This window comes from Podospora pseudopauciseta, chromosome 6 (genome assembly GCF_035222475.1).
Source record: "Podospora pseudopauciseta strain CBS 411.78 chromosome 6, whole genome shotgun sequence".
NCBI lineage: Eukaryota > Fungi > Ascomycota > Sordariomycetes > Sordariales > Podosporaceae > Podospora > Podospora pseudopauciseta.
Genome location: NC_085895.1, coordinates 3579330 through 3591311, shown reverse-complemented (window position 1 = coordinate 3591311; position 11982 = coordinate 3579330). Strand labels below are relative to the sequence as shown.

General features: G+C 53.5%; 4 protein-coding genes across 4 annotated transcripts; 2 read left to right on the top strand and 2 right to left on the bottom strand.

The window, feature by feature from the left end:
* Positions 1-89: 89 nt before the first annotated feature.
* Positions 90-4962, top strand: NUF2 (kinetochore-associated Ndc80 complex subunit nuf2). The gene is made up of 3 exons (XM_062914698.1): positions 90-694; positions 931-4483; positions 4540-4962. The coding sequence occupies exons 2-3, from the start codon at positions 3176-3178 to the stop codon at positions 4651-4653; spliced, it is 1422 nt and encodes a 473-aa protein (XP_062763444.1). The 5' UTR covers positions 90-694; positions 931-3175; the 3' UTR covers positions 4654-4962.
* Positions 4963-5049: 87 nt separating this feature from the next.
* QC763_608710 (uncharacterized protein) lies at positions 5050-5850 on the bottom strand (the record flags this gene model as incomplete). Its single annotated transcript, XM_062914697.1, has 1 exon — positions 5050-5850. One exon carries the CDS (start codon positions 5848-5850, stop codon positions 5050-5052), a length of 801 nt encoding a protein of 266 aa, XP_062763443.1.
* APL6 (AP-3 complex subunit beta) lies at positions 5101-8825 on the top strand. Its single transcript, XM_062914696.1, has 3 exons — positions 5101-6278; positions 6341-6483; positions 6550-8825. The coding sequence occupies exons 1-3, from the start codon at positions 5936-5938 to the stop codon at positions 8722-8724; spliced, it is 2661 nt and encodes an 886-aa protein (XP_062763442.1). The 5' UTR covers positions 5101-5935; the 3' UTR covers positions 8725-8825.
* An 8-nt stretch (positions 8826-8833) lies between these two features.
* QC763_608690 (uncharacterized protein) lies at positions 8834-11641 on the bottom strand. The gene is made up of 4 exons (XM_062914695.1): positions 10933-11641; positions 10789-10871; positions 9094-10724; positions 8834-9031 (listed from the first exon to the last, which is right to left on the bottom strand). The coding sequence occupies exons 1-4, from the start codon at positions 10988-10990 to the stop codon at positions 8911-8913; spliced, it is 1893 nt and encodes a 630-aa protein (XP_062763441.1). The 5' UTR covers positions 10991-11641; the 3' UTR covers positions 8834-8910.
* Positions 11642-11982: the final 341 nt, after the last annotated feature.

The following is an 11982-nucleotide window of genomic DNA, read 5'->3' as shown; positions in this document are numbered from 1 at the left end:
GAGAAATAGATGCTCGTATCCGTCTGGCCCGAGCACGATAGGTACGCACGCAGCTCGGTTCCCTCACGAGGTGTGAGGTCTAGTTCTCGTTTGCCATGTACGTCGTCACAAAACGGAAAGGCTCGTTCACCGACATCGTCGATAGGTATGCATTCCCCCCCTGTCACATTACCCCGGCCAATTATGTCATGAAGAGTCGATAGGGCAGTTGCCACAGGAAAGCTTCCCCAATGTCACCCTCCAATGGACGCTTTGGCGTCATCTGCTCCCTTGAACACCAGCGAGCTGCGTGGATGGTGACGGCGACTGTGTGCTGATCCCCCTGCCGAGGACACACCTGGGCAGCGTTGCTCACAAAAACCGGATGGGGGTTGCAATCGTCTCGCCATGTGCCATCATGGGTCTCTGCGCGTTTGCCAAAGTCGCTCTCCGCTCTCCGTTCTCCGCAAGCACCTGCATGCACTACCGTCAACCTGCAGGCCCCGAAGTCCGCAGAGCAAAGGGACGTTCCAGCGGGACTTCCGAGAGCTTTGCCAGCCTGACACGTGTTTTGCTCCCACACAGTTCGACGGCTACCCTGAACACTATCGCGAGATGGACACAGATGCTGCAGGGCCCAGGCTCTTGTTGCGTGGGGGGGGGGGGAGCAAGACATGGTTCTATTAACACCAACCAGAGTTGGAATCAAGCTTGAGTGAGTCTCCAATCTCATCATGCAGTGTCGAGCCTTGACCATCTCGCCTGCCAGCTTTCGGCACTATCCGCCCACGCTAGGCAATTCTGATAAGTGATGCAACATGCACCAGGCTTTCTGGATTGGTTCACGTGCGGGGATGAGATGGAGAAACCGTCTCTGTAGTTTCAATAGATTCAGTTGCATGGGCGAGTTCGATCTGACAACTCTTCAAACTGATCAAACTTCTGAGTTAGGGCAGTCTCCGGAATCCCTCCCCATCACACCTGGCAGATGAGTACTGCGAAAGGATGACCCGACAGACAACAGGAGTGGCTGCAAGCCAACGCCATCACGTTTCACCATTCAGCCCTTCCACACCCACACAACAAATCAAGAGACACTGCCGTTCCGTTTTGTTTCCATTATATCCCAGGTTCGATAGACTGGTCCGCAGATCCGGACCTGACGCGGACGAGATCTTAGCATGGTCATTATTCCAGCCATACGAAGGGTTTAATCTCAGCAGTCTAACCTCAGCCATAGGGCAATGTGGCACAGCGAGGAATTACATTCGGATAACGGCTGTGCATGGAAGGCCCGGAGAAGAATCTCTCAGCGGAGGGCCGCCTGGCCATGATTAATTTCTGATTCTGCAATGCCAGCATGAAAACAGGCGCGCACCCGTCGTATAGAATGATGCCAGTCTCCACAGAGCGGATGCCTGCGGCTTTTCATCTCAAGATGGGCTTCCAAGGCATTGCCATGTGGCTAGGATTGCGGCCTTATGCGGTGCGTTGATGGTCTGGCTGCGATCACACTATGGCAATCTATCGATATGCTGTGTCAGGACATGTGCGACGTCTAGTAACAGGCAAAGGGTAGATTCTCTGACGGTTCGACAAGGGTTGACCACAGTCCTGGGCCTGGCTCGGCATTGATGATGTGCCACCAGGAAGAAGTCGATGGCCCGGGGTCTGTAGATGCATGATACTGGTTGCCAAAACCATAGATCTGTGTACAGACCGCCATGTGAAGAAAGCCCACAACTTGCTCGCCATCGTTTGGCACTTATCTGGCCTCAGACTTTTGGTCGCCATAAGTGGCGATATGTTTGTGACGTTTCTACCAACCATTCTGTGGTTGAACGATTTTGAGTCCCAGCGAACTTGGCGCTGCCCTGCTCAACCTTGGCTCACATCGCCGTAGTTCAGCTCAAATCGCCATGCCTTGAATATAACCACAACATGCAAATCAATTCTAAGAGAGAAACAAGCCCTCTTCAGTGTCATTGTTCAGCCTTCTCATGTTTAATGGCATAGTTTAATGTAATGGTTCCATTTGCTGCATTAATTTAGCTTTGCTGAGTTGATTCGATTCAACCTAATTGACCTGTTCCTTTGAACTCTGATCCTTCGAGTTTTGTGAAAGTGGGAAATCTTCCAATAACTTCACAACTTCCCTCTACAATTACCAACCTCAGCGCAGAAAAAAGGACATTGCTAGACTCGAGAGCCTTAATTCATTTATTTCATTTATTTTTCCGTTTCGTCATAGCTATAGATTATAAGGCAAAAGCTGTAGGTATCTAAAGTCTCTGGTACGAATGTGCGCCCTGGTAAAGTTTCTGGTTTTATTGAGTGTAGCTTTTCAGGTTTGATGTGGGTATTCTTGTTTCCTTTCCACAGATATAAAAAAGCGTAGCTGGTAATTATTCTTCGATTCTCAACTTCTACCTTTCATCACTTCGCACCTTTCATCACCTTCACCTTGGCTGAGTCGACCAGCACCAATATGCTATCACCTCTGGACGCTGAGAATCTCCAGGCCCTGGGAGGTCTCAGCGGCTTCACATGCGCCGTTGAACCGTTTCGGCGACAAAGAATACCGGCATCTCCCTCTCACTCCACCCAACTCCCCAGAATCTTCAGAAGCATTTTTCACCATCTCCGAAGCCCTCATTTCACTGGAGACTCTGATATCGGTCGGACTGTCCACCCAAAAGGCGCAGGAGCTCTGGCAGAAGTGGATTAATTGGCACCTAATAGACGAGGTATCGTCCGCAAGGAGTTCCGCAAAAGAGGATGGACTCAGCATTATTATTTATATGCTTGGCTTGCGATCTTTAGATGTTCTAGAAATCAAGAATACCAATTTGATATTGAGTAAACCGAGCAATTTGCATGTACCGAGGCTGAAGTCAATGTGGATACTCAGCCTGCAGGGATTCAGTTTCCCGAGCAACACCCCACCAAATTTCGTCAACACGGCCCACCCAAATTATCAACGGTTCACCACCACACGTGGCGCATCTTCAACACCGCGACCAGAAGTCAATTCACCACCCGGCACTCGGCACCGAAGCGAGACTCAACCTGCTGGTGCCCCCGCACTACAACTCCCTCCCCGATCTTCCCATCTACCCCGAAAGCCACCAATTTCCCCTCGAAAACCACCTCGACGTCCGGCGCACCTCGCGCTCACCCCATCCGGACCGCCATCATGTCCTACAACCCCCGCATGTCCATCATGCCCGGCAGCCTCCCCCCCGGCTCCGGCGCCGGCGCCTCCTCCAAATCTCGCGCCGCCAAAAAAGAAGAAGAAGCCGCCTACGCCAACATGCGCCTCCCCGACCGCGAGATTGTCGGCTGCATCAACGAGCTCGGCATCTCTTTCACGGTTCAAGACCTCCAAAAGCCAAACCCGATTCAAGTCCAGATGATCTTTGAGTGGTTCGGCGAGCTCCTCATGAACAAGACCCGCGCCACCGTCGACCCTGCCATGCGCGCTGCCGCCGAGGACATCGTCGGGGAAGACCTCTGCGATGCGCTCATGCCGGCCGATACGAGGAACCTGTTGGGTTTTTTCAGGAACTTGAGGATACTGATGGAGCAGTGCGGGGTGCATGATTTCAATTTTGGGGATCTTTACAAGCCGACGCATGATCGGTTGGTCAAGTTGTTGAGTTATGTGATTAATTTTGTGAGGTTCAGAGAGTCGCAGACGAATGTGATTGATGAGCATTGCAATCGCGCGGAGCAGACAAAGGCGCGGATTGAGCAGCTGTACCAAGAGAATCAGAACATGGAGGGGCAGCTGGAGGACATGAAGTTCACGAGAAAACAGATGGAGGTGCAGGTGGCGGAGAAGACGAAACGGAACGAGGAGCTGAAGCACAAGTTGCTTGAGCTGAGGAAGACGCAGGAGAAGGTCGCCGCGAGGTGGGAGGAGGCAAAAATCAAAAAGGCGGAGATGACGAAGGAGCTGGAGGATAAAACTACGACAAAGGTGATGCTGAAGCAGGAGAGCGCGAAGCTGAAGCCGTATACGCTGCAAAGTCCGTCGGCGCTGCAGAGCTCTTTGACGGAGTTGAGCAATACGCTCAATGGGGACAAGGCTCATATTGATAGCCTTGACAGAAGGGCGAGGGCGCTGCAAACGTCGACGGACTCGTTTGCGGTCGTGACGGGGGATGTGGCGAGTTGTATCAAGCTGCTGGAGGAGATTGGGGTGGAGCTGGCAAAGGAGGAGGAGGAGAACGCCAAGAACGCGAAGCAGAGAGACGCGCTTACTGAGCGTGGAGCTAGCGTCCGCGAGGTTGAGCGGACGGAAGCCCTTCTCCAGAGGCAACTGGCCAAGTGGGTGGAAAGGACTGAGACGTTGAGAGCGCACAGCCAAGAAAAGGCTCAGCGGGCGAAGGAGTCCATGGAGGAGCTGAGGGCGGTACACAAGAAGCTCACAGAGGAGAGGTCAGAGAAGGGCAAGGATATTGAGAGGAGGAGAGTTAGGATCGAACAGATTGAGAAAAAGGTATGTTCCAGATTGCACTCTTACATGGTCATCAGGCTAACACTAACTGTTCACAGATGCTCGACCTCAAAGAGAATATCGAAAACGAAGTGCGGGCTGCGTATGACGAGTACCTCAAGATGGAGTCTCATATCAAGCTGTACATCACCGAGATGGAGCAAGCCCTCTAAGGAGCCCTTGCTGATTTCACGTGTCATCTTGTTTGTTTACACACACACACACACACACACACATATATATATATATATATATGGTAAAAGCTTTCGGAGGACTTTAGCATGGCACGGCTGTTTTCTATTTGGTTTGTCAGGATTATCAGGATGCAGAGATACCACGGGACGGCGTCGGCGCTAGCATTGGACTTTTTTTTCTAGAGAAATTGGGTATCAATACGTATGTTGTTCTCCATGAAGGCCCATGGCGGCACCATGTCATGTCTTACATCGGAAAAGATGTTGGCTGTTTGCTCAACTATGCACGGCAGAGAGGAACACGTTTTTCGTTGCTGTTCCAGGAACACAGCAATACAAATAGAAATGTAACCTACATGGCGACACCTACTGCTGTCAGGCCTCCCAATTTCCCTCTTGAAAGCGGAACCATCTTCCGAGAACCTTGCTGACTTCAATGGTTTTGCCTGTCCAACCGGTTCCTTCGAGATTGAGTCCTGTTCTTTTTGAGCTGCCGCTCAACACGGGCATCTTCTCTGACAGAATATCCTCTGTGTGTTGGGTATCCCCACCAGCCTCGTCAGGAGAGGAAGTAGAGAGAGGAGCCTCCACGATCACGGCCTTCAACCCCGCCTGCTTCGCAGCTTCGACCAGCACAGCGGCCGTACCATTGACGCCCTGAACACTCCACTCGCTCGTATGCCGATGTGACCCCAAGAATCCGTACACCAGGAGCAAAGGAGTTGTGTGGTTTGCTCCGGATGACGACGACCTAGGCGCGGCCGTGCTTGTGGGAGGTGCCGAAACAGCTGTCGTGTCCTGAAGGGTGAAAACGGAGAGAAAAGCGCGGAGGTGTGACACGGTTGGTATGAATACTGTCCGTATGTGCCGTGTGACTGCCAGCTGGTACAACGGGGGCGGAGTTAAGAGACTAGGCGCTGATGCTGTGTGGTTTGGGGGGGATGATGGTTGGTGGGGAGCTTGACCGAGATGGTCTGGGCCGGCGTCTGTGTCAGGATCTGCTGTGGCTTGGGACTGCCGCTGGTGGTGTTGTTGGGTTTGTAACTCCTGTGTGAGAGTGGAAAGGAACTCGGCACGATCGCTGCAGATGAGGAGGGTTGTTGGGTAGGTGCAGTGGTGGATTATGTAGTGGATCAAGGTTGATGGCAGGGCGGGGGACAGAAAGAGGGGATCCATCTAGATAGATGAGATTATCAATGCCGTGTGGTGTGAGAGAAGGCCTCCAGATGCGTCCTCCTAAGACAGGTCGTCGATCGGAGTGATGGTGAAGTGGGCTCATGAGTGGACCGAGTCGTCACCGGGACGTGCTGCCGTCAAGGCGAATGCCCCGCTAAGGTCAATGGGCGTTGGAGTGTTTAGCTGCATAGCGCCCTTTACCCCACCAAACGCCGCGACAGTTGGCCCCAGCTCCACGGTTCCAGGTTCCCAAGCAGCAAGGTGGACAGGGGAGCACGTCACTTGCCCAAGGCCACTGTCTACACCACAGTGCCTAGGTGTGCGACAATCACCAACTGCGTCTGGTCTGGTCTTGGGAAAAGAGGAACCGCAGCGCCCAACAGACATAATGGAGTCGATAGCTCGTATATCGAGCTTGCTCGAGAATGGTGAGCCTCTGGAAGCAAATGCTAATCATGCGCCGTTACTAATTCCGCCCTCCATCCACCAGCTCGAGAGCTCACCCTCGATGCCGCCTCAGCCGCCAGAGGCTCGAGAAGCTCCTTCAAGCCGCTCGACCGTAGCCAAGTGAAGAAACTCCTCGACAGCCGCAATGATCGTGAAGTACTTGAGGGGTTACGGCGTGTCATCGCTGTGCGCATTCCCTCCCAAGCCTCTCCCAGCTCCAGCTGCTGACCACCAGTGTTTGCCTTCTTTCAGATGATGTACAAGGCGCTAAAAACCCTCCCCCTATTCTCCTCCGTCGTCAAGAATGTCGCGTCACCAAACCTCGAAATTAAGAAGCTCGTCTACATCTACCTAATACATCATGCCGAGCAAGAACCCGACCTAGCCCTTCTCTCCATCAACACGATCCAAAAGTCCCTATCCGATACAAACCCCCAAGTTCGAGCCCTCGCACTACGAACCATGTCTGGAATACGAGTGCCAGTCATCAGTCAAATTGTGTCTCTGGCCATTCGAAAGGGCGCTGGCGATATGAGCCCATATGTTCGGCGCGCTGCTGCGCTCGCCATCCCCAAGTGCTATCGCCTCGACCCCTCGCAACTACCGCAACTATTGGAATACATGACGATTCTGTTGGGGGACAAGCAATACTACGTGGCAGGCGCTGCGGTCACGGCATTCCTGGAAGTTTGCCCGGAAAGGATAGACTTGATTCACAAGAACTACCGAAACTTGGTCAAAATGGTAGTCGACATGGACGAGTGGAGCCAGCTATCAACCCTGCGTCTGATGACTGTCTATGCCCGGAAATGCTTTCCAAGGAGGGCTAGAGTGGAAGCTGGGGAGGAAGTCGTGTTCCTGGACGCCGACCTGGAGCTCCTTCTTACCAGTATCAAGCCTCTTTTGCAGTCCCGCAACTCTGGCGTGGTGGTGGCCGTCGCACGGTGTTACTCTGCCGTTGGGACCGCTGCTTACGTCCAGCAAGCTGTTGGGCCCCTGGTTGCACTTCTCCGAGGTGGACAGGATATTCAACAGGTTGCCTTGTTCAATATAGTATCGATCTGTCTCGACTATCCAGCCGCCTTTGTCAAGTACGCCACACACTTTCTCGTCCGCGCAACCGACAGCCAACCAATATGGGAGTTGAAGCTTGAGGTCCTGACCCTCATCTTTCCTCATTCACCGCCACATATCAAGTCACTCATCCTCAACGAACTCGAGCACTTCAGCCGTGGCTCTGACAAGGGTCTCGTCAAGGAAGCCGTCCGAGCCATCGGCCGCTGCGCACAGACAGACACAGCCACCGCACCTCGATGCCTTCGCCTTCTTCTCGGACAAATTACTTCTCTCGATGGGACCCTCGCAGCAGAGTCACTCACGGTAATCCGCCATCTCATTCAGCAAGACCCCAGTTCTCACGTCGCGACTGTTGTTCGGTTAGCCAAGAACCTCGACAGCGCCACAGACCCCCAGGCCCGTGCGACCATTATCTGGCTCGTCGGTGAATTCTCTGGTTTGAACGGGGAGGACAACATTGCAGCAGACGTGCTGCGCATTCTTCTCAAAGAATTCGCATCAGAATCCGAGCTGGCAAAGAGGCAAATTGTTCTCCTCGCCGCCAAAGTCTACCTCCACTACCTCAACCGCAAACTCGAAGCCCAGAAAGAGGCTGCCTCTGGCGATAAAGAAGCCCGAACGCCACCCGCCACCCCGGACCAAGAAGACGAAGACCATCCAATCCCCAAACTATGGAACTACGTCACCGTACTCGCCCGCTACGACACCTCCTATGACCTCCGCGATAGGACTCGCCTGTACAAAAGCCTGCTCCAAGTCCCACAGCTAGCAACCCTCATGCTCCTCGCTCCTAAACCCGCTCCCCAAACCCCGTCTCCCTCCGAAACCCGCAAGGGCTACACCCTCGGCTCGGCAGCTCTTGTCCTCGCTGGAGGGGGAACTATTCATGGGTTAAGGGGCTACGAAGACCTGCCCGAATGGGTGGAAAAGGGGCAGGAGCCAGATGCAAAGTTGAGGGATAGAGAAGGCGATAACAGGCAGGATGATGGCAAGTATGGAGTTTATGACCGGCGGAACAAGGCGGGCAGTGTGCCGATTCCGGCGGCGGAAAGGATTATTGATGCGGGACAGGGGAGATCGGCTTCCATGTCGGGGAGTGCCAGTCCGGCTGGGTCGTTTGGGGCGAAGAGTGCTGCTAATGGGGTGGGTGCTAAGACTTTGGATGATTGGTTGGCTGAGGATGAGGGAGGGGAGCAAGAGCAGGAGGAAGAGAGTGAAGAGGGGGAGGGGGAGGAGGAGGAAGAGGAAGAGGAAGAGGAAGAGGAAAGTGAAGAAGAGGATGAGTCGGAAGAAGAAAGCAGTGAAGAGGAGGAGAGTGATGAGGATGCTAGACTTGTACGGCCTTCGTAGAAGGTCATGATTGGTCAAGTTGGAATAGGCAAGTTCAAAAGTTTGAGCATAGCGCTGATGATAGAGACGGCATCTTTACACATGGATGATCACGAGGGGAAATACATGAATAAACTTTATCGTTTGGTCTTTTGGCTCTTAACCCTCTTGTTATTTCCATTCAACCCTAGATCCCAACCAACCTGATCAGGCCTGGCAATGAGCCAACCTCGCCACCAGCGTCCTTTCCAACCCAAGCAGATCCCCCGGCATAGGCTTGAGCGTCAAGCACTCCCTCACCACCTTTCCATATGTTGAGCCCATAATCCTGTCACTCAGTTAGCCAACCCACATCCGCATAACGAAAAGAAAAAGAAAAAAGAAACTTACCTATCCAACTTCCACCCCGCCCTCTCCACCGTCTCCCCATCCTTCCTGATATCATCCTTGGTCGGCACAACCCTCGGATCATACCCCCTCCGTCCAATATCCCCCTTCTCCAACATCTCGAGCGTCTCCCACAGCCCCAGCTCCAACAGCACAGCCCCCACCCCATAAAGGTCATACTGATTCCGGTAGGGCAGGTTGACATTATACCTATACTCCGGATGCTGGTACGCATCCAACGCGACAACCCTAGGCTGATTCAGCACTTTACCTAGCCCCTGAAGCGGGCGGATATGCTCCAGCGGCTTTGCAGCCACCTCAAGAACAGACGACGTCTCAATCTCCAAGCGAGCAGAGTGGAAGCCCGCGAGAAAAGGGTTCTCAAAGTCCAGTCTTGTCGGGTCAGGCTCGCCGTCTCGGCTCTGGGAGGGAAAAAAGAGTATGTTATCGGCGCGGATGCGCTTGTGCATCCAGCCGGCCGTGTGCATCAAGTGCAGAGAGTTGAGTAGCTTTTGCGCCAGCTTGAACCGGACGCCAAGGTCGAGGGCCGGTTGTTGGAGGATGAGTTGCCTCAGGCTGGTGGGCATCCTTTGAGCGGCCGTGGTCTTGGGGGAGCGGACAACCCGGGGATCAACCCGGCCGGCGATCTTGGGGGGAACTTCCGTCCTGATGTGCGACGGGAGTTGGAAGACGATGCCAATGAAGTTGGAGTCGGTGTTATCGTACACCAGACCTTGGGCCGTCGGCAAAAGGAGACCGTCGGGTTTGTCAGCGTGGAGAACATACCACTCCGACTTGAGGCCTTCGAGCTTGGTCTTGACGTTGACGGTCTTGGGGACGGGGACCCACTCGACGAGGACGAGGCGGGTTTGGTATTTGGTTGGATAATCCAAAAGACGGGCGAGGGTGGAGTGGGGGCCGAGTTTGTAAGGGGCGTCGAAGGAGAAGTCTCGGCGGGTGAAGATCTTTTGGGAGGGCATGTTGGGGCTGAGGCCGCGGCCGTTGAGGACGGTGACGTCTCGGAGGGAGAGGGAGAAGCCGATGAATTTAGCGATGTCGCCGTAGAATCGCTTGGCGTCGGGGTCGATGGTTGCCTTTTGCTCGAACAGAGCTGCCTCGGCAAGACGTGCTGGGTCGTCAGGCTTCGAGTGGAGACCCGTAAGGACAACCTCGTAGATTCTCTGGGCCGCTTCGTTGTTGGCCTCGCTGTCAGTATACAGCTGCAAGTCTCGGTTGAACTCGGTGAACCGGATGACTACATCCTCAAGCTCGTAGTCCTTTCCCACTATCACATAACGGACAGTCTTAAGCAAGTTCAAGTGGTCGTTGATGCTCTTGTTGAAGGCAGGAAGTCCCTTAATGTTGAAGCGGCTGTCGACACTGCTGAGATAATCCGAGTAGTATCTCAAGTCCCTCGGCACATCGTCGTTTCTGGTCGCATACTTGGGGATCCTCTCGGGCCTCAGACCGTATCTTTTCTTGAGCTTGTCGGGATCCGAGAGTGTCTTGAGCAGGCTCACGAATTCCTTCAAGATACCCCTTGCCAGAAGTGGCTTCTCAAATGCGTATGCTTTGATCTTATCATCAGGCTTGTCCCGGGCGTCGAGCCACCCATCCTCCCAGGCATCAAAGATCTGGTGATAGGAGAGCCGTTGTTAGCATGAGTCTACTCTAGAGTGCTCCCCGGTGATATCATACTGCTCTCTGGAGTTCCACCCGTGCCCAAAAAGAGCGAAGCTTCTTGTCGGCCTCAAAGAGAACCTGGGTCATTAAAAAGACCTCTGTCCGCTTCCACCGTCAGCCAATATGCCCATTTTGCGCCTGAAAAGGGGCAATGTTTACCTTTGACCAGGGGAAAGAGGCCAGTCAAAGCAGCCGTGATGGCAGTGGGGTCAGCCATGGTTCAAGTTTTGTTTGTTTTTGAATAGATACAGAGTCCAAGCAGGTAAAGACAAAAGATCTCTGGCCCTCTATATGAATCTCACGAGATGGCGGGGCAGGTTGGCGGGGTCAAGTTGAGTGTCCATCGTGCCCTGACTGACTGTTGCATTGACGATGGGCTTGGCGCCAGTGGTTGTTGACTTTGCTATGCATGTCAGCGGCGGGTTGAGACTGTTGGTATGCGGCTGTGGCGGGCCGCGTCTAGCAACGTTGGGTTGACACATAACTGCATTTTGGGCGATAGGCAGGCAGCCGTTGAGGTTGGTCCGCGGTCAGCCCTGGTGGGGTGGGCGTGGCTTTGGTGAGACTATTTGGTGGATGCCGAAGTGGGGAGTCGTACGGATCATGGATTAAGTCTCGGCACCTTGACTGCAGTAATCACTGGTTTTCGTGGACGATAATTCAAACTGGCATTTGATCCATGAATGGATGTGGTGGAAGAGGATTGGTAAATGAGGGGCAAGCGCTGACAAAGACTGGGTCTGAGGGGATTTGGGGGGGCGAGTAAGGCTGCCTCCTTGGGAAGGCACGATGGTCTTGGACACAGGCTACAGCTGCAGCATGAACCAACAGCAAGGCTTGTGGCCATGAGTGGTAGAGTTGCTTATGGAAAGGGCCCAGGAAAGTGGAGATTATGCAGGTGACGCACGCCATCAGCTTTGAGATCTTGGCTTCAGACTGCCTGGATTGCAATGGTGAAGGGTTGGGCGTTTGGTTGTCAAACTGATCTCTGCCTTACCCGTCAAAGAGGGGCTTTTAGGTGAGTTTCCTCCCTTCATCTTAGAGACCGACCGAAGGAACTACCAGAGTAGTGGCATAAGAGAAAATTAACAGGCACATCACTTTTGAGGATGTTTATTCTCATCAGTCTGGACACGTCACACATTCCCACAGTGCCCTTAAATCCTGCTGGTGATTGTCCTGGTAAATCGCTCCGAATTCAGATGAAGA

Coding starts and splice junctions, on each gene's coding strand:
- QC763_608690 (XM_062914695.1), bottom strand. CDS start 10,990: ATGGCTGACCCCACTGCCATCACGGCTGCTTTGACTGGCCTCTTTCCC. Junction 10,725..10,788: donor GGGTGGAACTCCAGAGAGCA/GTATGATATCAC, acceptor TCCTATCACCAG/ATCTTTGATGCCTGGGAGGA. Junction 9,032..9,093: donor GCGGGGTGGAAGTTGGATAG/GTAAGTTTCTTT, acceptor ACTGAGTGACAG/GATTATGGGCTCAACATATG.
- NUF2 (XM_062914698.1), top strand. CDS start 3,176: ATGTCCTACAACCCCCGCATGTCCATCATGCCCGGCAGCCTCCCCCCC. Junction 4,484..4,539: donor TCGAACAGATTGAGAAAAAG/GTATGTTCCAGA, acceptor AACTGTTCACAG/ATGCTCGACCTCAAAGAGAA.
- APL6 (XM_062914696.1), top strand. CDS start 5,936: ATGGTGAAGTGGGCTCATGAGTGGACCGAGTCGTCACCGGGACGTGCT. Junction 6,279..6,340: donor ATCGAGCTTGCTCGAGAATG/GTGAGCCTCTGG, acceptor TCCATCCACCAG/CTCGAGAGCTCACCCTCGAT. Junction 6,484..6,549: donor GGTTACGGCGTGTCATCGCT/GTGCGCATTCCC, acceptor GCCTTCTTTCAG/ATGATGTACAAGGCGCTAAA.